The sequence below is a fragment of the Clarias gariepinus genome, chromosome 19, assembly GCF_024256425.1.
Source record: "Clarias gariepinus isolate MV-2021 ecotype Netherlands chromosome 19, CGAR_prim_01v2, whole genome shotgun sequence".
Taxonomy (NCBI): domain Eukaryota; kingdom Metazoa; phylum Chordata; class Actinopteri; order Siluriformes; family Clariidae; genus Clarias; species Clarias gariepinus.
In genome coordinates, this window is record NC_071118.1 from 93,486 (window position 1) to 118,996 (window position 25,511).

Below are 25,511 nucleotides of genomic sequence, written 5' to 3' on the forward strand. Positions count from 1 at the left end.
ACACTGGATTAAAGGGTTAACTTTATTATGACCAACTGTCTAATATCGAGTAGGTCCGTCCTACACCCACCCGTCTGTCTGAACCAGCATTAACCTTCTCAGCAGGTTGATCTACAGTACACCTGCTCTCCTGTTGGATCAGATTACACAGGCCAGGCTTCACTCCCCTGTTGCTGGTTCACTGGTTTTTTACCTCCTTGGATCACTGAAATTTTTTCTGATTCCAACAAATCAACATCAGGGACAAAGTGTTCACTTGCTGCCTAGAAGATCCCACCCACTTCCAGCCATTGCAACAAGATATTGTAACTGTAGCTACTGTGAGGAGGGCCAAAGTGGGTGAGAGGAACTCCAAAACTGCATGGGGTGTTCCTGGTCTGCAGTGATCGGGACAAGCAAAAGTGATCCAAGAAAGGAAACCAGTGAACCGTTGGCAGGGTCATGGGCAGAGTAATGAGCTACTGGAGCTCAAACTGCTGAGGACGTGCATGCTGGAGTCAGAACACACGGGAGTCAGAACACACAACGCATCACTGTTTGTGTGGCAAAGGAGGATCTAGTCCAAAATTAGTCGGGTGGTCATAATCTTATGGCTGATCCGGAGTACACTGCGTTTAGAATTACAGACTCATTACATGATCCTGAGCAAATAGAGTTTACTGGTGTGAGACGATAAGACACTGGATAAACAAGGCACAGACTGACCAGAGGATGAGACCCAGATCTTTACTCACTCTTTAATCTTCCAAGTCTCACTTTCAGTTTAATATGTTAAGGAGCCGTTAACCCGAGGGTGGGCATCAGTCACGGGTTCCTTTATTTGATTCCGAGGTCCATTGTTCAACGCTGTGCAAGAAAGACAACCAATAACAAAGCCGAGACTTTAACCTTCATGTTCTGTTCACTTCCGTGGCTGTGTAGAGGACGCTCAGTGACCCGGAACGTCCTGTTTATATTAGCAAAATAAACTTTATCTATTGATGTAGATGCACAAACAACCCCCCAGCCCCCCCCGCCCTACACATCCATACCGACACCCCCTCAACCCCCCCCAAACTCAAAGTCAAGGAAATGAGGTACTTCTGTTGGCCTGAGAATCCTTCAGCACGCTCGAGAGAATCTTTTTTTTTTTGTAAATCCAAATTAAAACCTGCAGCAGTAAATAAAGAAATGTTTTTCACCCCCAAAATAAAATGAAGTTGTTTATACGCACAGTTATAGTCACTGATAATCATGCGAGCGCCACATTTATCAACAAATATCTCTGAATATCGTAAAAATGTTTACATCTCCAACATCCAAATAATTCTACAGCATTACAGCAGCACAACATTTTACATAACATGTTTCCCAACACATCTTCCCCCGGAACGCTCATCATGTCATTATCTCTGTACCACCTCCTAATAGAATTCATGTTTATTTGTCTCAGCAATTTGGTGTCTTTATTAAAGATTATTAAGACCAGGCCGTGTTAATTGTGTATTAGAATGCAACCTTAGTCCGTGTTCTTTTCCTCTATTCTCTTATGGACACAGCTGCTCGGAGCGCCACGTTCAAATTAGCAAATTTCACTCATTTGAGCTGAGGCTCTAACACGCGGTTCGGCAGAGACGGGCCGAGGCCACGGACCAGACCAAATATTAGCAGAGAGGCAGGCAGGCTGGAGATGAGAGACAGCATTAAATCCTGATTAGAGAAACCAATAAGCTCGTGGCCAGGAGCTTTGTGCAGAAATTAGGCTTGGCGATGACGACTGACTCACACACACACACACACACACACACACACACACACACACCCATCGACCTCATTTCGCATGATCAGGTTGATTACAGGCCAAAGCTAGGATTCTTTAATGTTTGTAAAGAGCTAAGATGAAAGATAAATATATAGACACAGGGTAGAATAATTATGGGTGAAATTAAGAACAGATAAATAATGTATGTTGACATTAAACGTCCATGTGATCTCAGAGATGTTGGCCAAGTATACAGTAATTACAGGAATGAGAACGCATCAGTAATAAAGTGCAAACACACTCGTTGGTGTGGCTCGTGGTCCTTACACTTTGATGGACAGCACTCTTCAAGAAACAGAGTCTTAATTATCTTAATAGAAGAGTTTCTTGGCTCTCTGGTGTTTTGGTTGCTGTAACTGGAAACTGTTTGTGTTTAACAGCTTTTACTGTGACAGCTGGAAAACATGGCCTACCAGTTGGACCAGTTCTGCTTGCATACTGGCAGCCGTTATTAACCCGACCTTGTACATGGGAAAAAAGACAACAGTTAACTGCTGGGTTCACAAATTAAGGGTTCAGCAAATAAAGAACATTTATTCTTAGTCTAACTTACATTAATAAATGAGTGTGTAAGTGTGTTTAAGCGATGTGTGTGTCCAGCGATGGATTGACACCCTGTGTACCCCGTCTCTTGCCCTCGTATTACTGGTATACAGGATTAACTGGTATAGACAGTGAGATGATAATGAGACGTCCACAATAACAGACGATTTATTTACTGTTTGTTTGTTAATATGTATTCACTCCTTTTTTACTGACATGGAAATGAATATGTCTAGGATATTGGGCTCGGGGGAGTTTGGGTTGCCAGGTCGGGGGCTCTCTGCCTGCTGGGCCCAGTACACGGTGGGCTGTGACACACTGGGGGTTCTGGTTCCTTTCTATCATCGATAACATTGTTTTTTTCAGCACGTTGTCCTGCATTGGCTTTTCTGCTTTTCACTGGTTATCAGTGTTGATGTCGTGGCAGCTCGGTGTATAAAGATACTGTATGGGAAGAAAGATTTTTATATTTCTGCATTGTTTGCCCTATTATCTGGAGATCGTAAGGTCAAATCCCAGCTGAGGGGGTGGTTTGTGGGTTTTTGGGAGGAGTTTGTGGTGAGGGCATTTTGATTGCAACAACACTCTCTGATCATGACCGCAAACACACCTTGGTGAACAATACAATTATTTAAACATAGTTTAAATTCATGTTCTATTTGATAAAAATTAATTTTAAAGTTAAAATTTACTAAAAAGACTAAAAGTTAAAAGTTAAGCAGTGTGAACAAAACTATAGAAATGGTTTAGTTTCAGATCCAAGAAGGTGAGTTAGCTGATCATCCAACAACCGACTTTCTGACAATAAGTTATCTCAATGACTTTGAGTGTGAGTTGAAAAAAAAACTTTCGCATCTTTTGCATCCTGGAAGAGTTTCTTGACTGTGAAGAGATTTTATTTTATTTGGTGCAATCTGTTCATAGAATAATTGCTTTAGCTTTAGATTAGGTTTTTTCTCTTAATACACATTAATATTGAATAAGAATGGAATAGACTCCTGAAACAGAAAGAAGATCTCACGGTCTTATCCTGTGTACAGGCGGTGCAGAGCTGCAGGGATGTCCATAGGGCGGCTCGGGGTGCAGGGAGTTGTTTAAATGCTAAACTACCACATGACAGAAGGGAATAACTGAAAGGACTTGCGTGTACGGTGCAGGTGGTCTCAGTATTTCTGTCTGTAATCCTTAACCATGGAGCATGATGCATTTCTGAAAGAAAAAACAATAACCTCATCATCATCCTGCTCTTCAGTTAAGTGAAGAACAGAACATTTTATTTGTTTTAAACGTGAATAAATACTTATACGAATACGAACAGAGCACACCCAGAGGGTTAGGAGCGTGCCGCTTCGGCATTCTGGCTTTTCCATGTCGGGATGAAGTTCGTGTCTGAGGACAATCTTCTGCAGCCTAAACACTTTACTTCAAGCGATGCTTAATGTTAGTAGTTTTGCTTAGTGACCTGACTTCAGCTTTATTCATGTTGGACTATAATTATATAACCATGGAATTTAAAAAGAAGTGAAATAATTACTAGGAAATTACAAAATGAATAAAACACAACCTCAAATTTAGTCTTGTTTTCTCAAGAAGGCCGAATGCTAATCCACAGGTTATCATCACCAAAACCCAAAGCCACACTTTACTGTTAAACTCAATAAACGGAACTAATCAGTCGATCAGCTTCTACATAAGTTACGAAACGCTGCGTCTGTCTGAGAGCGATACTGTACTGTTCTGTTCAGATCATCTTCATTAGCAACAGACTACTGTAGCTGTCAGCTTTGCTTCGAGGAAAAAGTGATACCCATCAGTCATGAGTCACTGTTTGCTGATTAATTTCTGAGCTGGTCATGTCACTTGGGGTGCACTTAGTTTTGCTGTGAGACGGAAAGGCCCGCAGTGCGACATCCTTGGACTGCTCCAAGCTATTTATGGTTCAGTTTTTCACTCTTTTTTCTGCTGGTACCTTCCACATACAGCACCACATGTCAGGATGTGTGTGACTCATCTCATGCTCAGAAGTATTTTTAAAGCACCAACTACAAACAAGAAATTAAAGTTTTTTTTTTTTTTTTTAATCCGTAACATTGGTTAGTCATGCTTTTTTTTAAAGAAAGTAGATTACAATGATCCTTTTGTTTATCCCTTAGCTTAAAATAGAATACTATGTCCTAGTTATTTAGAGTTGATTCCTTGGGGAATCTCCACTTTTACTCCAGTAAGCTCACCTCTGTGCACAGTTCACATTTTACTCTCTTTTATTTATAAAGTAAAAATAATCGATCTATTGAGCGAGATGCCTCTCTGTGATGAGCGAGGTTGTTGTGAAGTGGTCCTCATACATTATCAGTCTTTACACAGACCCTAATAAGGGGACTTTACTGAAAGTAACATAATAAAAATGTAGCCAAATGTTTTTATTATTATTATTATTATTATTATTATTTTAACTGACATAAGTGATTCGATTTGCACATCAGTGAACCTGACTCTTGGTTCCTCTTCCGAAATGCCCTTTGTCGCAGTTGACGGCCTCCCACTGCACTACAGCAGGTTTATGGAGATATGTTATATAGAATGTTATGTTTAAACGAGAGCAATGTGCAGATGGATGAAGAAGATTAAAAAAGGAGGAACCAGCATTAAAAAAACAAAAGCACACAGTCGGAGACCATCAGCTGCCTATAAGCTCTTGATCTGATTGTCTCCTACTTGTTAAACCTATATCATTTCTGCACTAAGTGGGAGTAGGTGGAAGAGATTCTCAGAGGGAATTTAATTGTTCTTGATGAGCTGTAAAGGTCCTCGTGCACTAGTAAGGCTAAGGATCTTTTACTCGTTAATAATTGTAGTGTGTGTTTTTGAGATTGCCGCTTAATTAGAAAGAGCAGCTGAACCTTTTTTTGTCTTCTTCTGTTCTATTTCCGGCATTAGATTCTGATTAAACACTTTGAGCATGTAAACACATATCTTATCAGCTAAGTTTTAATCTCTAATCGGAATGATTTCGCTTTTGTCCACGTACGCACAGCTCGTGGCATTTTCTATGAAGAAAGGAACAGAACTATACAGAGGAAGTGAGAGTTACCTATTTTACACTACAGACGCTCTGAGTGAGGGCAAAAAAAGCCCCATTAGACAAACGAGCAGCTTTTGCATTTATAAACACGACGGCATTGTGAAGCCTGACATTGTTACAGGAGCAAATTGGCCATGAACACACTGATCTACATGGCCCTGTGAGGCTGAGAGGTCTGTAATAAACGCTAATCGTGTCTAGTGCCTCTTCACTGACAGCTTAACCTTATTAATGTGTTTTACATTTTACTGACCATCTGATAGCCGAGTCTGGAGCTGCCTTCATCTGCCGGCCTGGTCTCCCTGCTGCGCTACCTAATGTCTCATTATTGGTCACTAAAGCTGGGGTGTAAAGGTGCTAGGTACAGAGAGGTGGTGTATACAGTAGCGTTATGCTGGATCATGGTGTCACGGGGATGGCAATGTTACTTGAATGGAGCACTGATGGAAAAGAAACGATGAGGAAATAATAAGGATTCAGGACACTTTGTGCTTTACGTATTTACGTAACACCTTAAAGGTTACTTTCGTTACTACTGTTCAGCAATTCCGAGCTAGATGTTGGAACAGAGTTTCACTTATCTGGGCAAAATATTGAAAAAAATATCATGTTGATTTAGTGTGAAGCCTAAAGAACTGTGTGTACTAGGTGAAAGTGCTGTTAAATTTCGTTGTTTATTTAATGTGCAATGACAATAAAACCTCTAACTAACTAAAGAAAAAAGAAACTAGCAAAAAAAAAAAAAGAATAAAGAAAAAATAAGACTTAATAAAGAAAAAGACTTACTCATGAGAAGTTTTGTCCATGGTGTGGGGGCGGGGCCATGGTAGTCTGATGGTACCTGTAGCGCCAATTTCAGAAATTTTAATTTAAACTTAAAAGGGTTTATACGCATTTAGTGTATATAGTGTATATAGTGTATATAGTGTATAGTGCGACCATCCATGATGTCAGTCACAACAGCGGACGACATTAGGCTGCTTTATACAGTTTATTTATTGTTCATTACATTCGAGGTGTATTTCAGAGCCAAATAAAAATTTAAGAAAGATTATCTAAATGATCAGCTGATGACCTAGCGGTCATCGGTCTGATGCTTTGTCACACAGATAAAAGAGTAACCTAACAACTGACCACTTTTGTTCCGCTGATTATTTTCATGTGCAGCGTGTCGTGGTGGACTTCGTAACTCATTCAAAAGAGAAATAAACGTCTGAAAATGGTTGAAGGTTATTTGCAGAAGTTTGATTAATGTGATTGTCTCAGATGCTGTACAAATATGTGATTTTTCATGAATTTGCTAGTGTTTGCTAGCGTTAGCTCATTCAGTGCTTGTGTTGCAAATGAGATGATGCCATTGAAAGCGCTGTGATTCTGATTCCTTCTGGTTCTGATTCCACTTTGTGTGTAATGTTATGTTCAGGTAACATTAACTAATACTGCTAATTCAAGCTTTCTAATTAATAAGTAACTAACTGTTCTGGGGTCGAATCCCAAAAAGTGTTAAATTGAAAGCTATTCCACTGTGTAGGGTGTACAATCCCTTGTTTCACACAGCTAGTAGTGCCCTTGATCAGGGGTTAAAGAGGGATTTGCGATTCGGCCTTGTGTTAGGTGTGTGTTGTGTAAGATGACATAACGATATCAGATGTTACTGAAAGTGCTTCTGTGTATGGTTTGTAGGTGGGTTTTGGCACGGGTATCCAGTAAGTAAATTTCATTTTGCTGTCCAGAAATGGGCGGGACCATGGTTAACAGATGTCGTGATGTCTCACGCAAAAGGTCAATACTACATGATATATTAATGATATACAGTAGTACATGTACCACACTACAGTACCAGGTTCTACCATGGTACATACTTGTACGTATCTCGTATGGCAGTTTGGTACTATGGAACACGTACCAGGATACTGTCAAAAACTACATGTTTATATAACATAATGGTAATATATTTATATAGTATAGTACCACTGTATGTATGTAACATTACTTATATACCATGGTGTAAGTGGAAACTCTTAATATTACATAAAATAATGTGGTACTGTACCTGTACTATATCATATCAGTAGTATGTACTAACATAGGTAATAGAAATGGGGATCACCAGAGATCACCTGATGCGAGATTATCACGATACATCTGTTTAGATTTGATTGAGATTTTGTAAGTATGACAAATTTATAAACATCATAATTTAATATATATATATATATATATATATTTTTATTCTAAGCAAAATTAGTAAACAATTCACTCCTACCACACAAGATGCTGTGCTGTGTAAATACAGCTAGTCCTCTACTTACAAACGAGTTTAGTTCAAGAGCATGTTCGTAAGTCAGATTTGTTCTTAAGTCAGACAAAGTGAGTCTTATATGCCTTTGACATGAATATACAATGTAAAACAACCAAATCCACACTGCGATCATGTAGTCAAAAATCATAACCGCGCCTAAGGAAATGAATCTCAAAGTAAAATGTAACAGCGTTGTCTCTGTGCCTTTAAATCACTAATTTGGACATTCTGGATGGTATTTTGTCTCAGAGCTGTTTCCTACTGTATTGGACTGTGAACTCGTGTTAAAACTGTTGAGGATTTTCCTAAATTAGGATTATTCACCATCAGGACAGCTTTACAGGACAGACATTTTCTATCATTGTGCTCCTGGACTGATTTATTAAAACCAGTGAGGCCAATTCATTTCTCCCGCAACCTCACACACACCAAAACAATATACTCGACATTTTATACATTCACTTACACACTGAAAATATTGTACATAATTGTAAATATTGGTATCTGGTGCACTGCAGTGTCTATTTTTTATTTACAAAACATGTGAGCTACTTCTGTGATTTGTTTGCATTGTAGAACTGCAGTCTGTTTATATCTGTAGAAATTCATAACTTGAAAGCTTGTAAGTAGGCAAGTACCTGTAATTTAGAGTGCGCCACCTGTGGGATTATAGAGAAATAACAAGTTTTTACCACCTCAAATGCAAACATATGTTAATTAAAAAATGCAATTAAAGTAGAGTTATTGTGGCGATACATGAACTGCCACAAAAAATAATTGTGATCTGTAATTGAATCAATTTCCCCCATCCCTAATACTGTATCTAACACAGAACAGCATGTACACACCCACTGTACCATGTTAGATCCCTGCTGAACTTTGGTAGTTGCTGTAGTATGCAATAAGTACCACCATGGTACCCACTGAACTCCCACAGTACCTACCCTGGTAACCTGTAAAGTCCTATTGTATCTACCATGGTCATGTCTGAAGTACCACGGTAACTGTGTGCTTTAGTGTTGTATGCACTATAGTTTACCATGGTAACATTTCTTACGGTAAGCCTGGTCCTCAAACATAGTAAACATTTTCAAATTGAACTTTTCTAAAGTGGATCCCTTCAAAAATGTTAGATGTTCAGCTGTGTGTTTATGCTAAGGTTCAGCATTAATGGCCAACATTTGGAGGTCACTCAAGGTTAATGAAATTCCCCTGACAGGTAATTATAGCCGACGGCCATTAGCACTACTCTCATTGTCATTAAACTCTGAAATAATTTTGTTCTTGCATTTTTGCATGAGGTTAGCAAAAAAAAACAAAAAAAAAACTGTGCACTTTACTTATTTACTTAACCTCATAGGGATCATTGTTATTTTCAGCCACATATTTAAAGCCTTAATATTTAGAAGAAGTGTTTGCCATTATCACTGTCTTTATTTCAGGTCACAGAGAGCTTTTGAAATTTTAAATCAAATGTGTTTTATTTGCATTAGGTTAAGTGAATGTAGTTCCTAATGTTGTGTAGTGAAATGCTCCTGATGTGTATAATAACAAATCTGAGGGGTCACATCAGCGCTACTGTACCTCGAAGTTCTCCCCCAGCATGCTTAAGAACCAACAAGCACAGTGTTTTATAAGGTAACATTAAAATGTACAGTACTAATATTGAAGAAAATAATATATGGTACCACAATATGTGGCATGGATTCCAACCCCCCAACGTTCACACCATTCAGATGTTTAAATGCAGCTAAGAGTCTCATCACTGTACTGTGCATTCACGCCATTTTACCAGAAATTTCAACACAAGTCCGGGTTTGACCTAAACACCCCTTGTGCAACTCTCTCTCTCTCTCTCAGATATATATATATATATTGATATTGAGATGTATATCTGCTCCTTCTGCTCTGTAAAGCTTCATAACGGCTCTAATCTGAGGTGCTGGTTGTTAATTGGTGATTTCTGAGGCTGGTGACTCTAAATGAACTTCTCCTCTGCAGCAGAGCTCAGTTTTGGTCTTGTTCTCCTGGGAAGGTCTTCATGAGAGACAGTTTCATCATGGAGCTCGATGGGTTTTACAAACACACTTGACACAATACTGTTCTTATAGGAACTGTTCCAGAACAGCCGACCTTCATGTCTTCATGTCCTAAAATTATCAACTCAGTGTTTTTACTGTTAATATTAAGTCCATATGTATTATTTGGTAGTTTTGAAATCCCCAAACAAAAAACAAAGAAATTTGCAAGTGATCCCAACTTTTAAGCAGTTGCATATATATATATATATATATATATATATATATATATATATATATATATATATATATATATATATATATATATATTATACATAATCAATAAAATGAATATTCATGTGTGAAAGATGGATTTATGTCAGATGTAGTGAAAAAACAAAGTTTGAAACAATGTGTCGTAGAAACAAACAGATAAAAGGACAGAACAAATGAATCTCAAAAGAAAAAAGCAGCTTTTCATAAAATTGTAAGGAATCAGGTCACATGTGCAACATAAAAAGCTTAATGAACAGTTAAATTGGTGTACAAGAGCAAATATATATATATATTATATTATATGCATACATGGTTTAAACCACAATGAAACATTTCATATAGGATTAGGAAACAGTGAGGAGAGACTGGAAAACGAGGCATGGTGAGGTGTTGACTACATTGGATTAGAAGTAATTGCACCCTTGATTTTTTAAATAATTTTAGCCATTAACCAAGCTTTATGCTGATCCTGAACAACAGCACCAGAGAGAGAGAGAGAGAGAGAGAGAGATTGTTGAAAGAACTCTCTCCTTCAGAATCTCAGGATGATAATAAGCAGCTGGATGAAGGAGTCCTGTACTGTGGTGTATGTGCAGGTCCAGGAGATACTGAAGAGAGACTCAGAGTCAGTGAATAAACACAGAGATTTGCTCGTAATTTAGTTTTCAAATAATAACAAAAGCAGTGAAATAAATAAATAAACACATTGGCCTACTTCTCTGTTGATATAGATAGTAAAGTTAGAGACACATAAGAAGACCTGCAGGCATCAGCAGGCGCCGTCGTGTGCCCGCTTTTAAAAAGGCTCATGTAATTATTACAGGAAGCAAAATACATTAAAAACAGAAGTGCTGGAAAACACAGGAGCAGCAATTTAGCAGAAGAAACCAGGATGTACAGGAAACATACAGCAAAATGAAATCTTAAGAAATTCTACATTAATATATATTATAAAAATTTTCATTATATTATTATTATTATTGTTATTGTTATTATTGTTATTATTATTATTGTTATTATTTTTATTATTATTATTGCGAAGGTATGACTAAATATTTGTCAGAAAGGTCACTACTGAGTAGTGGATGTAGCTGTATTTGACACAACTGGATTTTATGAGAAATGGGTAGGAAAATACATGATGGGGCCAAAAGTATGTGCACCCCTAGCCCCAGCCATCACACCCATCTCGGGCTCCTCCCCAAACTGTTACCACAAAGATTAAACAAACACCGTTCTACAGAATAACTCTGTGTGCTGTAGCGTTAGTGTTTCCCTTCACAGGAACTTAAAGGTCCAAACCCTTATCCAGCACGATGACGCTGTGTGTTGGAGTGGAAGAACTTGAGTATGAACTGGAACTGGAGACTCCTCCACATCCCGACATCAGCATTTAGAGCCTCCTGGTAACTTGGTGGTTTTCTGTTTTATAACGCTTTATAGTCGCTCACTACAGCGTCAGAGATGGAAGGTCATGCATGGATGTGTATCAGACTACAGTCATGGATCACAGAGTTCCGGAGGGAACAATACGGTCATACAAGAAGCGCCGAAATTAATCTAAATGAAGTTCAGACACAATCCGTGCCCACAGTTACACTGCTGAATATTCATGTGTAATGCTCCATGCTACTGAATACTAATTGTCATGTTCCTGCAACAATGAGCTAATCATGCTCATTATTTTTGGACAAGAGGAAAACATTCATTCGATTGGATTTGCCTAAAATCCCTTCATAGAGCAAACATGGTTCTTCCAAATATCACTTTCTGGTTGTTCTTTTGCCAACACAAAGCTCATGCTCAGCACCTCTTAAGGAAAGATATCGTTCCCTTTTTACCTTCCGTGTACAATATCTGTAAATTCAGTCACGACTCACGTGTTGTGCCTTACTTTAGTGCAACACGGAATTGACTGTCTTTTAAGATTTTTCCTTTTATTAGTATTTTCCCTCTTGTCTAATTTATTACTCTTTTCATTTCTTCTCGGAAAACATGCGTAAGCAACTGTAACCAAGGCGAAGCAATTTCCCTCTGGGATTAATAAAGTTCTTTGAATCTTGAATGAATCTTGAATCAGCCAAGAAGAATATTACCAGTTATAATAACCATTGAGGAAACTATACGACACAAGCTGCTATCTAGTGAACTTCAGAGTAAAACTAAGTAAAGCTCTGTTCCGTACGACAGACGTGTTCGCCAGGTTTCAGCAACAATCCAGTCTCTATTCACATAAAAGATATAAAACTTGGAAGGAATAAAACCGAGGCCTGGAAAAAATGGGACACGTGACTTTTTCTCAGACGCTCACACACACATGTTCTGATGTACAGATATGATCCACTCCATAATTCCCCTTTCCATATTTCATAGATCCCATATTTAACTTGTGTGTGTGTGTGTGTGTGTGTTAATGCCCCCATTTAAAGTACCCCTTTAGATAATGCATTATTTTATATTATTATTTATATATTATTTTACCTTTATCTCCCTCTGTTTCACTCCACCTCCAAATGCTTTGTGTCAGTGTGTATGTCACTATAAACGAGTTACTGATGAGCCACGCCCTTAGGGCAAAGCTGAGAAACAAGCTAAGGGCGGAGCTCTACCTAACACTAACCCTAACCATGAGGTCACATTGGGGGGAAAATCGAATTGGGTTAGTTTAAGGTCCGGCTGATATGAAAATAGAAAAGAAAAAAAAACTTTTTTTGTTTTTACTTGTCTGAATGTCTAAACATGCCTAAAATAAAAATCTGATTCAAACGTTTATTATATTATTTGTCACATACACAGTCATATACAGTACGATATGCAGTGAAACGCTTACATGACCGCCAGTGACCTTTAAAAATCTAAATAATTAATAGAAATCGAAATAAATTAGGGAATGAAAATAAGGAATAGAACTTAGAGAGAAACAGAATATAAAATATAAAATATGGGATATTATAAAAAAAACTATCTGTACAAAATATACAAAGTAATGACTGTACAAATATGCAAAATATGGAAAGTGTGAAAAGAATGAAATGAATATAAATGTCCAGAAAGTATGCAGAAATGAAATAAAGTATAAATGTCTATAAATGCCCTGAAATATCCAGGGTGAGTGCAAACGTGCAAATGTGCATGAGTGATAAATGTATAATAACTCCCCCCCCCATCCCCCCAACACACACACACACACACACACACACACACACACACTTACTCACTCATGCACTACGGGCAGTTTGGAAATGCCAGTCAGCCTAATCTGCATGTCTCTGGACTGTGGGAGGAATTTGTTCATTTATGATGTTTTGTTGTCTTAGCTAGTTAGATAATTAAGTTTCTTAGCTTTTTTTTTCATTTCTGGTATTAATTTATGTTGTATGTAGCACCTTGGTCCTGGAGGAAGGTTGTTTTGTTCCACTGTGTGCTGAACGAACACACACACCCACACACACCCACGACTTTACTAGGTGGTATGAAAAAGTTTAGAGATTTGCTCTGTTGACAAGCTTTGTCTTTTTTTTTGCCGTGTTTTTTGTCCCTCAGACGCCTTAAGATCAGCCAGGAGAATTTTCTATTGAAAGTTTGGCCTCTGGGGACAAATTCTCGATGTACAAAGTCACATGTACTCAGGAGCTGCAGACCTGCCATGCCGCAGGTCATGGACATGTAAAGTCACTCCACTGTGAAGACTTGCTTTGTCTCAGGGTCGTCCCCGTACACTATAAACTAAGTTTGTTCACCGGTAATCACCATCAGCATGAAGGACTTTGACGTGATGTTCCTTCTCCTTCTGGATGAGCAGCCCAGGGACAAACTTGGCAGCCACACGACGCATGTTCAAGTCCCACTGGTTTTGACGTTTTTGGGGATTGAGTTCATTGAAGGTCTTCCTGATCTCTCGTCATCTTCCAGTGATGTTCTTTCATTCTTGAAGAGCCTCTCAAAACACCCCAAACGACTCGTTGCAGCATCATGTCAAATGTCTCTGTGGCAGATTTTCCCAGTTCCATGCATAACTTCACATTCACTCTTTGTTATGACCTGATGATGAAATAGCAGACGTGGTCAGAATAGTGCCAGCCATACTGTAGCTCCTGATGTACACAGTGCGATGTCTTTTGGCACACTGACTTATGAAGGTCATGTGACTGTACGTACAGACTGTTGGCGGGTTACAAAACTAGTCTCGAAACTTTTTGATACCCCCTTTCATGCTTAATGCTTAAAAAGACTAAAAAATCAAAGGGACATTGACTTTCAAAGTTTTTTTTGTTTTAATCAGATTTTAAAGGTCTTTCGTCAATAAAATAATAAGTATTTCAAAAGATTTAGGAAAGTTTGGACACAAAATCGAATCCATTGTTCATTCTTTATTTTTATTATTTCCTACCTACTATCTCCTCTGAACACTTTGAGTGCTGTTGCGTTCCTGAAGACTCTTACTGATGGTTTCTGAGGCTGAACGTCTCGTCTGCAGAGTAAGAGGTCAGTCTCGCTCTTCCTTTCCTGCGACACTCCTCATGAGAGACGGGTTCATCACAGAGTTTCTTACGACTGCACTTTAAGATGCTGATGCTGTAGGTTCAGACCGAGTTCTTTGGCCTTCAGGTCTTAAAGTAAATAGAAGGCACAGCCCATCATCATTTATCACATCATTCCATATATTATAAGTTTAATGTCTTCAGTAGTGTTTTACTACGTAGAGAATAAAGAATAAATACAAAATATTAAAATAAAAGATGTTTTTTTTTCCCCCTCCTCGGGTTTTTGTGGTTGTGAAAATCTTCCACCGTGTATTTATCAGTTATTTAGCAAACAGTTTTCACTTGTTATTTAAGATGTTCCACTTGCACACATTCAGCAGAAGGCACTGATCAGAGTCAATGCGCAACAGAAAAAGTGTGAACGATGGTGAGATATTAAAAAGCGTGGTGTCGTCCTGTCACACCGTGATCAATGCTGACACAGCTGCACAGATTTCTCATAAATGATGAGTGGATGCCCGATCTTCAATCCCGCCTCTTCATAAATAAACACAACACACAAACCACATCCACAGATTGTGACCCACATCAGCACTTTAAAGTCTCTCTTCTTACGGCAGCAGGTTATTTTAGACATTTTACAGAAACTTGGCCTAAAAGGCAAAAAAGTTTGGTGGGGTTAAATTTTACGTAATTGACCGTGATGTTAATGAAGACCATTTTATAATCCTGTATAGTGTACAACTGTATATAATAAAGACTTAATCATGAATTAATAATAAATGCTTGTCAGCTAGACATAATTTTCGAGCATCGACTATTTGAACAAAGGAGTGACGGTACAAAGTGATGCTGTTATATTTAAACTGAATAAACGAGTCCGTCATCACATAAATATTAACCATTGTTTGTAAGGACTGAAGTTCTGTAAAGAAACCAGACGATGCGATAATTAATATTAAAGTCTCACCATCCTGTAAATGTAAACAAAACCAGCACTGCTCATTCACACATACTATAACATTTTTTTACTTATTTTAATAATAGTCTCTCCATCTGTGAATGAAGAGTCAGACAGATAGACAGACAGCTCTTGGAATCATTTCCCGCCTCCATCAGAGGGAGTACAGACGGGCCTGCGTTACACAACTGCTGTCAAACATGACAAACCCGACCCGAGGCAGATGGAGATCTCGACTCAACACTGCCATCTGATGGGTTTCCACATTGAGGAACGTGCTGAGAACCTGGTGGGAGAGTCAGCAGGTGTGGGATAAACTGCACACAGTCTGATAAACGCTGTGGAATAATCAGGACAGGTGACGGAACACTGTTAGAGCACAATCAGAACAAAATAAGCAGATATCCTTACTGTAGAGCTGGGGGCGTGAAGCTCAATTTTCAGCGTGAGGCTCTCTCTCTCTCTCACACACACACACACACATCATAACATTATGTTTCTAGAAGTATTCACCCATTACTTAACTCTTACGTAAGTTATTTCAGAAGGACACATAATTGAGAGCATTTCTCTCTTTCGCCCCCTGGTGGAAGAACAAATGAATTGTAATGAATTTGAATTATAAAATAACTTTTAAAGGGCTGCATGTCTCATACATGCCCAATATATTAAAAATTTATAAATTTATGTTTAAAGCTTTACTTTTAAACTAATCCAAACAGTTTCAAACAGTTGCTCTAATATGCACATGAATTATGTTTGTAAAGTATCTAAATCACTTTGTGATTTATCAATCTACTTGCCTACAAAGAATATTAAAAGAATGTAAATTGTCACGACAAGGCGAGTTTGTGCAAGTCAGGGCTTAAACCGCTCGGATCCAAAAAACATGTTTAATGGATAAATCATGAGGAGATGCCCGCATTCTGTTTGGAATCTTTCACAAGAGCTCTCGTGCTGTTAAACACAGATTCCATCAGTTTGTGCCAAACTTCAGCATGGCTCAGTTTAATGTTCTATCCAAGCAGCAGTTCCATCATAAGATAGACGCCTGTAGATTTAATTAGGGAGATGGATCAGGTTTGTTGCGTTTTGGCATTAAACTGTAGTTCAGACTTAGGGGCTGCTGCTGATGGATATTAAAATCATTATTATTATTTCCCCTCTATTGAGGATCCTGGTGTTGGCTGAGACGGTGCACTTTTCTGCTCTTTAAACCAGATTTTACTCCAGATCCTCTCCTCAGTTTTGAGCAACAGGGTCACTATGAATAGTGAAGACATAAATTTAACTTCGTGACCCAGTAGTGAAGTGATCACACAAAGACTTAAAATCATTTCGCTCAAATGTTAAGTGTATGTACTTACTCTACTGGACACGCACAGGCACTTTAAGCTTCAGACTCCTGATCGTTGTGTGATAGACTCGAACTTTATTCTTTTCTTTCAAACACAAAAACAGGAAGTGATTGCTTGAAGCAAAAGATAAAAAAAAGAAAAAGAAAGAAAACAAACACCACTCTTGTGTCCATGAAGAAAGGAAAAAAAAAAGAGCCTTGTGACTTCACAACATCTTCAACCCATTTATTTATTTTGGAAACATGGCGTGTGAAACAGCACAAGTGTAACACTCAACCATCGTCTAACCGACTTTTCACAGAAGAGATAAAAACCATTGGACTCCCCTAGACGTACAAAAGAACAAACACCACGGTGTATAAATATCTCGGGCACCTTGGCGCTGTGAGCTCGGCTCCCTGACATTTACTGTACAAAGTCAAACAAAGAGAAAAGCAGAAGTGTGTACTGAAGCAGAGTGTACGCTCGTGCAAAGTTATAACCTGCCTTACAAAAAGCAAAAGAAATAATAATAATAAAAAAAATGGCAACGTTTCGGCAAAATTTGTTACAAAAAACAACAACAACTAAAAAAAACAAAAAAAACAAAAACAAAGCCACCTACTAGAGGTTCGCAATGATGCCAAAATAAGAGCGAGAGCTACGGGTCAGAACCAGAGAGCAGTTTAAATGATCAGGTTCCAGGCTCGGTCCATTTCAGTGATCGCTGCAGGAGGAAAGGAATTTTTCAGTCTGTATGGGTGTGTCTTTAAAATACCACACTCACACACGCACACACACACACTCATAGCACATTTCCTGTACTGACCACATGCTGAGAACGACATAACAAAGCCTTTAGTTGTGTGCTCTATAGTGACACAATAGCTTGTGAAGTTGAAGAAATGCGATTTATTTATACACCAGAATTATTTACTCTACATGCCTCTGGTCCGTTTACTTAGTATTATTAAATACTTAGTCTGTTAAAACAAAAACAAAACAAAAACAAAACAAAAAAACAAAACATAAATCGGTCTGAAATGATAAAATTAAAGATATTGCTGTATTTGGTGTAAACAGGGTTGAAAAGAAAGAAAGAAAGAAAGAAAGAACGAACATCTGCTGGCCACATCTGGCAGATGTTGTAGAGGGAATGTGCTAGACAGCGAGGAGGTTCTTGGCTTAGCCGGACTCGGCCTGCTCTGCGCACGGCGTTGAGTACGGGGGAGAAGTGTGTGTCGGTGTGTTGATTGTCCTGGAGAGAAAGTTCAGAATACAGAGATGAGGGCGAAAACCCCGTAGAGCAGGGCGCAGGGGTACGCCACCAGGAGCTGCTGGCCGTCCATCGCCAGGGCAGAGATGAAGATCTTCGAGGCAGACAAGCTGCACCAGCCGATGATGGCGGCCGTCAGAACGATTCCCAGCAAACCTCTGAAATCCAAGGACAAGCAGATTAAACACACGTTCCCAGCGAAACGCTTTTGAAACATTACTGTTTATTAGACATTGACATTTAAAACATTACAGATCATCGGTTTGGTTAAGGTGTGTGTAAACGAAGGCTTTATTAAAAGACGAGCGTTTCTGTGGGTCTGTCGTTTACGCTCAGATTGTACTCTACACTACAGTAGATATGTGTACATGCAGCCTAATCTCCCGTTAATAATCTGACTGAACGCTTAATCGGATTAAAACAAACGCTCATGTGAAGCTGAAGGAGAAGAGAAAGATGAAACTGTCTGAGTGAAGGGAAATCATTTTAATAATCTGTTACAATAACAGCCATGTAAAAGTGAAAGAAAAAATAAGAAAGTCAGACACATCAATGTGTCTGATATGTCTAGCGTTTGTCTGATTACAAACACTATCCGAGTGTGAGTGCTGTGTGTGTGTGTGTGTGTGTGTGTGTGTGTGTGTATCTGAGACACGATGCACTTCTGGTGCTTTTAAACTGAACCTCACTCCATTTATTTATAGTTATAACTCTGGATCGGATTACGTGCAGCGTGAGCTTAAATAAAGACTGTTGACAGAGCGTTCGGTTTATGATCCTCATAAACAGATTATTAGAGATACTGTATGCACTCGGAATAGATTTATACAAATTGGCCCAAAATAATAATAATAATAATTTTTAAAAAACCTTTGCATGAGTACTAACTTCTTCCCCCAAACACTCACTAAAATGTTCCTGTTCAAAGCATCTCGTCTCTAAATTCTGTCACTTTTACAGAAATGTGAAACGGTTAAACCTTAGACTCTCAGTGTATTTCCACTCTGATGTGAAAGCTCTTTCCACCTCACACTTTAGGAAATCACCCAGCGATGTCCTGCTGAAGTACATGCTCGAGTACCTCCTTGAGACCACAGATTTACAAAACTAAACTCCACATTAAAAAAAATCTTAACGCTTAAAATTGGTGACATGACACTGGTTATTTAATGAAGACAAAAATAAATTAAATATTAGAAAAACAATATGAAAATGTTAAATTTTATAGTGTTTCTCACAGTGTGGGTCACTGTACTGCATGTGGGACACGAGAGGTCACTGACTGTACAAAACAAAAAACTTGAACTGTAAGTAAGTATGGCTTTAATTACTATAAATTTTTTATGAATAAATCGACACTATTAAAAATAATCAGAACTAATGAAACAAAGCCACAGAATTTAAATGATGTGTAATATATATTGTTGATACATTGTATGGGGAAATATTTCCCCTTCGTGTGTTTTGTGTTATTCAGAGTGATTAATATTCAGGAAAAGCTGTTATAAAACATAAAAAAGCTTAAACAATTTATAAGGACGTGTGTGTGTGTGTGTGTGTTTGTGTCTTCACATCGTCCAGCCCTGGACTCACCTCCTCCATTATGACACACACTGTATGACAGACATGATGTTACTCACTGTAAGGAGAAGAGCACGCCGAAGCTGGAGAGGAGGATCATGGGTAGCAGACAGTACCCCAGGACGCTGGCTACGCAGCCGAACGAGACGCCCGTCATGCTCATGAGGTTCAGGAGGCAGTACATGCCCAGGCAGCCGATGGCACTGATCCCGTACACGTAACCGAACTGGATCTTACCCGTCTGCACACATCAGGACAAAAAAAATATGAAGGCCAAAAGGAACAAAACTATTTATTAAAAAAATTTAAACCGCTGCTGATGAGCTCGCGCTCGTCCCAGTTTCAGAACACTTACGAGCAGCAGCGTCGCCCCGAAGGCCAGGCAGAACACCATGGGACCGGCCAGATCCGTTTCGTTCATTATGCTGCCATCTGCTGCCTTCATGGGGTGCAGCACCGTCAGCGTCTTCTGCCAGATGTGGTCGAAGTTGATTCCTAACTCTGCAACCCAAACATGAGCGAGTTTAAATTCATATTCCTAAACATGAAGAGGTATAATACTGACCAAGGCTGATGGTTCAGTGGGGTTGAGTTCGGTCAGGGCTCTGTGTTCCTCGAGTTCCTCTGCTCCATCACACTCTTAATGGAGCAAAGTCTTCACCAAGCTGGACTAATGGATGTCACAGGGGCGTCGTCTGAGACATTCTGTACAACTGTGTGGTTTAAACTTTGTGGTAACACTTTGGGAAAATCCGCACACAGTTCGGTTCGGGTGTATGAATCTATGTATATACTTTTGGCCTTATTGTTTAAATTAAAAGGTTAATATTAATTTTTATTTATATATTCAGCCAGGTCTACTGTATGTAAAGCGACCACAAAGCTGTCAGAAATCAGCATGTTTTAAAAAAGTGTCCTTTTAGTTTTTGATGTTCTGGTTACAGTGTGAGATGTTTAATTTCCAGAAACCATTCTCCAAACGGTGCTTTTGTACATAAAACACCACCTTATGTCTGTTACTTCTTTGTCTGTGATTATCGTACATGAAAAACATCAGCATCAGCTCACGTGTCACTCAGTCATCTGTGATGAACGGATAAATTCCATCTGCCTCACAGACACACGCTGACTCACGTACAGCTCTGATCTCACTCAGTAATCAGAGCACGAATGCAGAGCATCGTCACAGGGAGACGCATTTCGCTCGTCTGGTTGGTTACCGTACATGGGCGGGTCCGGGCGCAGGGGAGTCATTCTTCTATCGTTTCTAATCATCAGTAGCGGTACAGTTATTTCTGATAGATCTGACACTCCTACACTGTTCTATTATGCCCAGTTTCCACATTCAGAAAGTTTCATTGTACGCTTTGTTATGAATCACTATAAATTCTATAAAAACACTATAAAAAACCTTTTGTGGTGCTGCGATGACTATAACTCACAGACCTTAAGCACATCTCAGAGTCATTTGCAACTAAAGACTATATCTGTACCCGTATCCTTCCTGTACTGCTTTGTTGCTAACGCTGTAGCTAAGGATGTCAGAGTGCATCTGAGCCACAGCAAGCCGCTCACGCATTCTAGCGATTATAGCAAAAATCTTGGAAGGGCGATTTAGGCTAAGGTTTGTTTTCGGAATAATATCTTTCCTTTAAATGTAAAACGGTTCCCAAGTCCAGTAATTATCATCAATGACCACTTAAAAGAAAAAAAATAAAAAGGTAAATTGTTAAGCAAAATGCATAAAATGAACAGCACGCGATTGTTCATAACTGTTTACAAATAAATCACTGCTGATAAAAAACATAATTATACCTTGTAAATATTTAGTTGTTAAGGTCTAATAATGTATCTATAACAGGACATAACTATTGTTTTTAATCAGGAAAAAAACGGAAACAACTGCAGGACGCGGCATGCGTTCCACGAGACGGAAAAGGTCAAAGTTCGAGGCCACTGGAGTAATGAATTATAAACTCGGAGAATGCGCAAGAGGGAAAATAAAAACAAGTAGCCACACCCAAAACCTGTGGCCAAAAAAGGACTGCAGTACTAGAGGTTTAAAAACAGTGCTAGATCAGCATTTTGAAATAATCACTATTTTTAATTATACACATGTCTGTATGGTCTGACTGATAAGACTGTGTGTGTGTGTGTGTGTGTGTGTGTGTGTGTTTGTGTGTGTATGTTGTATAACGGGAAAGAAAATGACTGAATTTGTAATATGAGCTAAAATATAATCCACTCTTCTGTGTTTTGAGATTCCCTGGAGTTTGAGAGAGTTTTATTTATATCTTACTGACCCTAATTCGTTCACTAATCGTGTGCAGGTCTGGCGAGTACGCTGGTGTATTATTACTTACACAGACTGGCTGTAAATATGTTAGATTGTCATACTCCTGGTCAGTGCATCCAAAAATAACCCAAGATATTAACTAAGAATAGCCCAGTAGAGATGTGTGTGAGAATTAAAGTGTTTGTGTGTGTGTTTTTTTTTTACCCTCCAGTAGAGGTGGCTCGTCCTCGAAGCTGCTGCTGTACAGGGACTGTGAGGAGGCCGGGGTAAAGCTGGGCGTGGGCTGATAGATCTGTCCCATGTAGGGCTGCTGAGGCTGCATCATGGGCGGCGCCCCGTAGCCCATGGGCTGGGAATACTGATCGTACTGCCTGGGAACAGGACACGTCATCAGATACTTACAGGAACTCGCTGCTTCCCAGCACTGATATTAAACACACCCTGACTCACCTCATCTCCTCATTACCATAAACACCAGGAATGTGTTCCTTACACAAGAACTCCTGCATTACACACGTTTTATACGTGTTCAATGTGATTTACTCGCTACACTTAGTGTCCTAATGTTCCTCAGATACCTAAACACACCCTTAGAGACTTTTCTAGGTGAACAAAGCATCAAACTGAACACTACAGCAAAGTAGGTGGTTTTGTGACGATATGAGTTTCTCGATGCATTCGTTAAATTGTAACATGGGTTTTTGTCTGACAGGACTTCTCACATCTGTATATTTTACCCCGACACCCATACACTATACAGATGAACACTGCTAACAAAAAAGGAGCACAATCATGTCACTAGAGATAGTGGGAAAAAATGTTTGGTATTGTTAGGTATTCTAGACTATTATTATTTTTTCAATTTATCATTTGGCACATTGGCAGGCAGCTAAATATCCTGTGCAGTATGAGCGAATTATTTGCTAGTTTGTTTAGAATTGTAATAAAATCCAAGACAAAAAATGAGCATCAAAAAATCAGCTGGTCCCTGGTAATTACCGTCCCTACGTCATCATTTAGAAGAAAAAAAAAATGCACAAACACCCCCTGACCACGCTTGTAAATAATTTGTTTGATTTGATTTTTTAGCTTTTTGTTTCTACTGTAGTTTCATAACTTTATACACACACACACAACCAGTTACGACACCTCTCTGCACACCCCATGGTCTTTCCTGATGTTTATTTCCTTCCACACTGTAAAACAATGGCGACGGTGAATCTGTTGTTACTTAATTACCTTAATGTCATATGTGTTATTTCATAGCTTTGAAATCTCCAGTATTATTCTAGAATGTAGAAAAAAAAATCTAAATAGAATTAGTTGGTGCATCCAAACTGTTAACTTGTACTATGTGTTCAAGATGCTGTTGTAAACACTAACACATCTGTGTATTAAGAGATTTACTTGTTGTATGGATCTTCAGCGTTGCTGTAGCTGTAACCTCCTTGGCTCTGGTCTTCTACACTGTAAGGAGACTGGTAGAAGTCTGTGTTAAAGTTCTCGAACCCGGACATGATGAGTGGCCTAGATAAGGAGAGGAAACACACACACACAGATCAGATTCAGACATGTTGATGTATATATAGTACAGTACATTATGGTTTACCGAGGTTGCCAGATCCTTATTACTGAGTACCAAGATCATATACTCCAAAATCCCCCTTTTCCTGCCACTTCTGATCTTTACATTAGACTTTATGATACCTTACAACAGAAATGCTTCTGTGCTTCACACACACACACACACACATACACACACACAAATAAATAAAAAAAATTAAAAAACACATTACATTCAGGCATCTTGATATATGACCATAATCTACAGTATATCATAGTTAACCAGGGTTGCCAGATCTGTCACTGGGTACTGACATTATATATTCTATAATCTTCCTTTTTTCCCCTTCTCCTAATCTTTATTATGACTGTACAATACGCTACAACAGAAACCCATCTGTGCTTTATACATACACAAACACATTAGATCCAGGCATCTTGATATATACAGTATATATAGATGTACATTATGGTTATATATAAATAACCACAATGTACATACAGTAGGTTACCAGGGTTGCCAGATCTCTGACATTGAGTACAGGCATTACATGGTAAATAATCCCCCTTTTCCTCCCACTCCTAATCTTTACATTAGAATATATAAAACTTTAGAACAAAATTGCTTATGTGCTACACACACACACACACACACACACACTTTACCTTTATTTATCACTGATTTTGACTCCACAGACTCTAGCAGCCCAGTATGTTTACTGTCTATGTAAATTACACACATGGCTTTACTAATACTAATACTACTAATAATAATAATTGAGGTGATTTATTATTGCTGAGTATAATAATGAACCTCCTGAGGTAAAACACTGTGTGTACTGCGATGTATTTCTGCTAAACATCCGTTAAATGCTAATCATTTAGTCCGTTAGATTAAAATTCTCTGTTATTAGTTTAATGCTGGAGATTTTGAGCTGCCCAGAAAGTTATGACGTCAGAGATGTAGTTATTATAACATTTTATTCTGTCATGTTTGTGGAAATCATCTTACTAATGTCCCAGAGATAAACTCATAGAACTTAAAGAACACATTAACTGTTCTATCTGTTGGCTAAGCTAATCCTGCTAATTCAACATCAGGGAGACACAGAGCTCAGATTCTTAATTAATAAATAATATAATGTATAAAGACCCGATATAATATAATATAATATAATATAATATAATATAATATAATTTCCTCAGTGAGCAGCTAGCATTATATTACTGAGAGGAACTCTTAAAGCTTCACAGTCACAACATCAGCGCGCTCTGTGAGGAATTTCATAAACCTTATTACCAAAAACATACCACAGAAATATAAATATAGACTTAAAAATCTTTATAATACTGAAGTGTTTGTTTACCTTTAGCTGTTGTTCCACACAGCACTGCACAACACAGCCAGCTCTGCTTAGCTACCTACGTGTCAGGGAGGTTTATTCACTTCCGGGTCATGTGGCTGTTTAAGGAAATGATGGCGGAGTAGAAAGCAGGTTTTTTAGGTTACATGCGCCCTCTATAGGTGAGAGCGCTGTACAGCAAACTCCAAATCAGTTAAAGAGTTGAACAGCACAAACTGAGGATCAAAAACAATTTCACCCTTTTCCTCTATTTTTTCACATTCTTTAACACACCAAATCCAGACCATAATATAATGATAAAATATATCATATAGAGTCAATTGAATCATCCGCAGTCCAATGGGAACAAAATGAAAAAAAAATAAAATAATAATAATTCCTGCAGCTCACATGGTAGTGGTTAGCACTGTCGCCTCGCACCCCCAGGGCCCGCTTTCGATTCCTGCCTTGGGGTCCTTGTGCATGGGGTTCGCATGTTCTCCCTGTGTTTGGTGGGTTTCCTCCGGGTACTCCGGTTTCTTCCCTCAGTCCAAAGACATACAGTTTAGGCTAATTGGTGTTCCCAAATTGCCGCTGTGATGGATTGGCACCCCGTACCAGAGTATACCCTGCCTCGTGCCCTAAGTC

General features: G+C 38.7%; 1 protein-coding gene across 1 annotated transcript; it reads right to left on the bottom strand.

The window, feature by feature from the left end:
- Positions 1–17,035: 17,035 nt before the first annotated feature.
- Positions 17,036–24,973, bottom strand: yipf5 (Yip1 domain family, member 5). The gene is made up of 6 exons (XM_053479050.1): positions 24,888–24,973; positions 23,365–23,484; positions 22,162–22,328; positions 20,017–20,162; positions 19,721–19,902; positions 17,036–18,238 (listed from the first exon to the last, which is right to left on the bottom strand). Exons 2-6 carry the CDS (start codon positions 23,472–23,474, stop codon positions 18,076–18,078), a joined length of 768 nt encoding a protein of 255 aa, XP_053335025.1. The 5' UTR covers positions 23,475–23,484; positions 24,888–24,973; the 3' UTR covers positions 17,036–18,075.
- Positions 24,974–25,511: the final 538 nt, after the last annotated feature.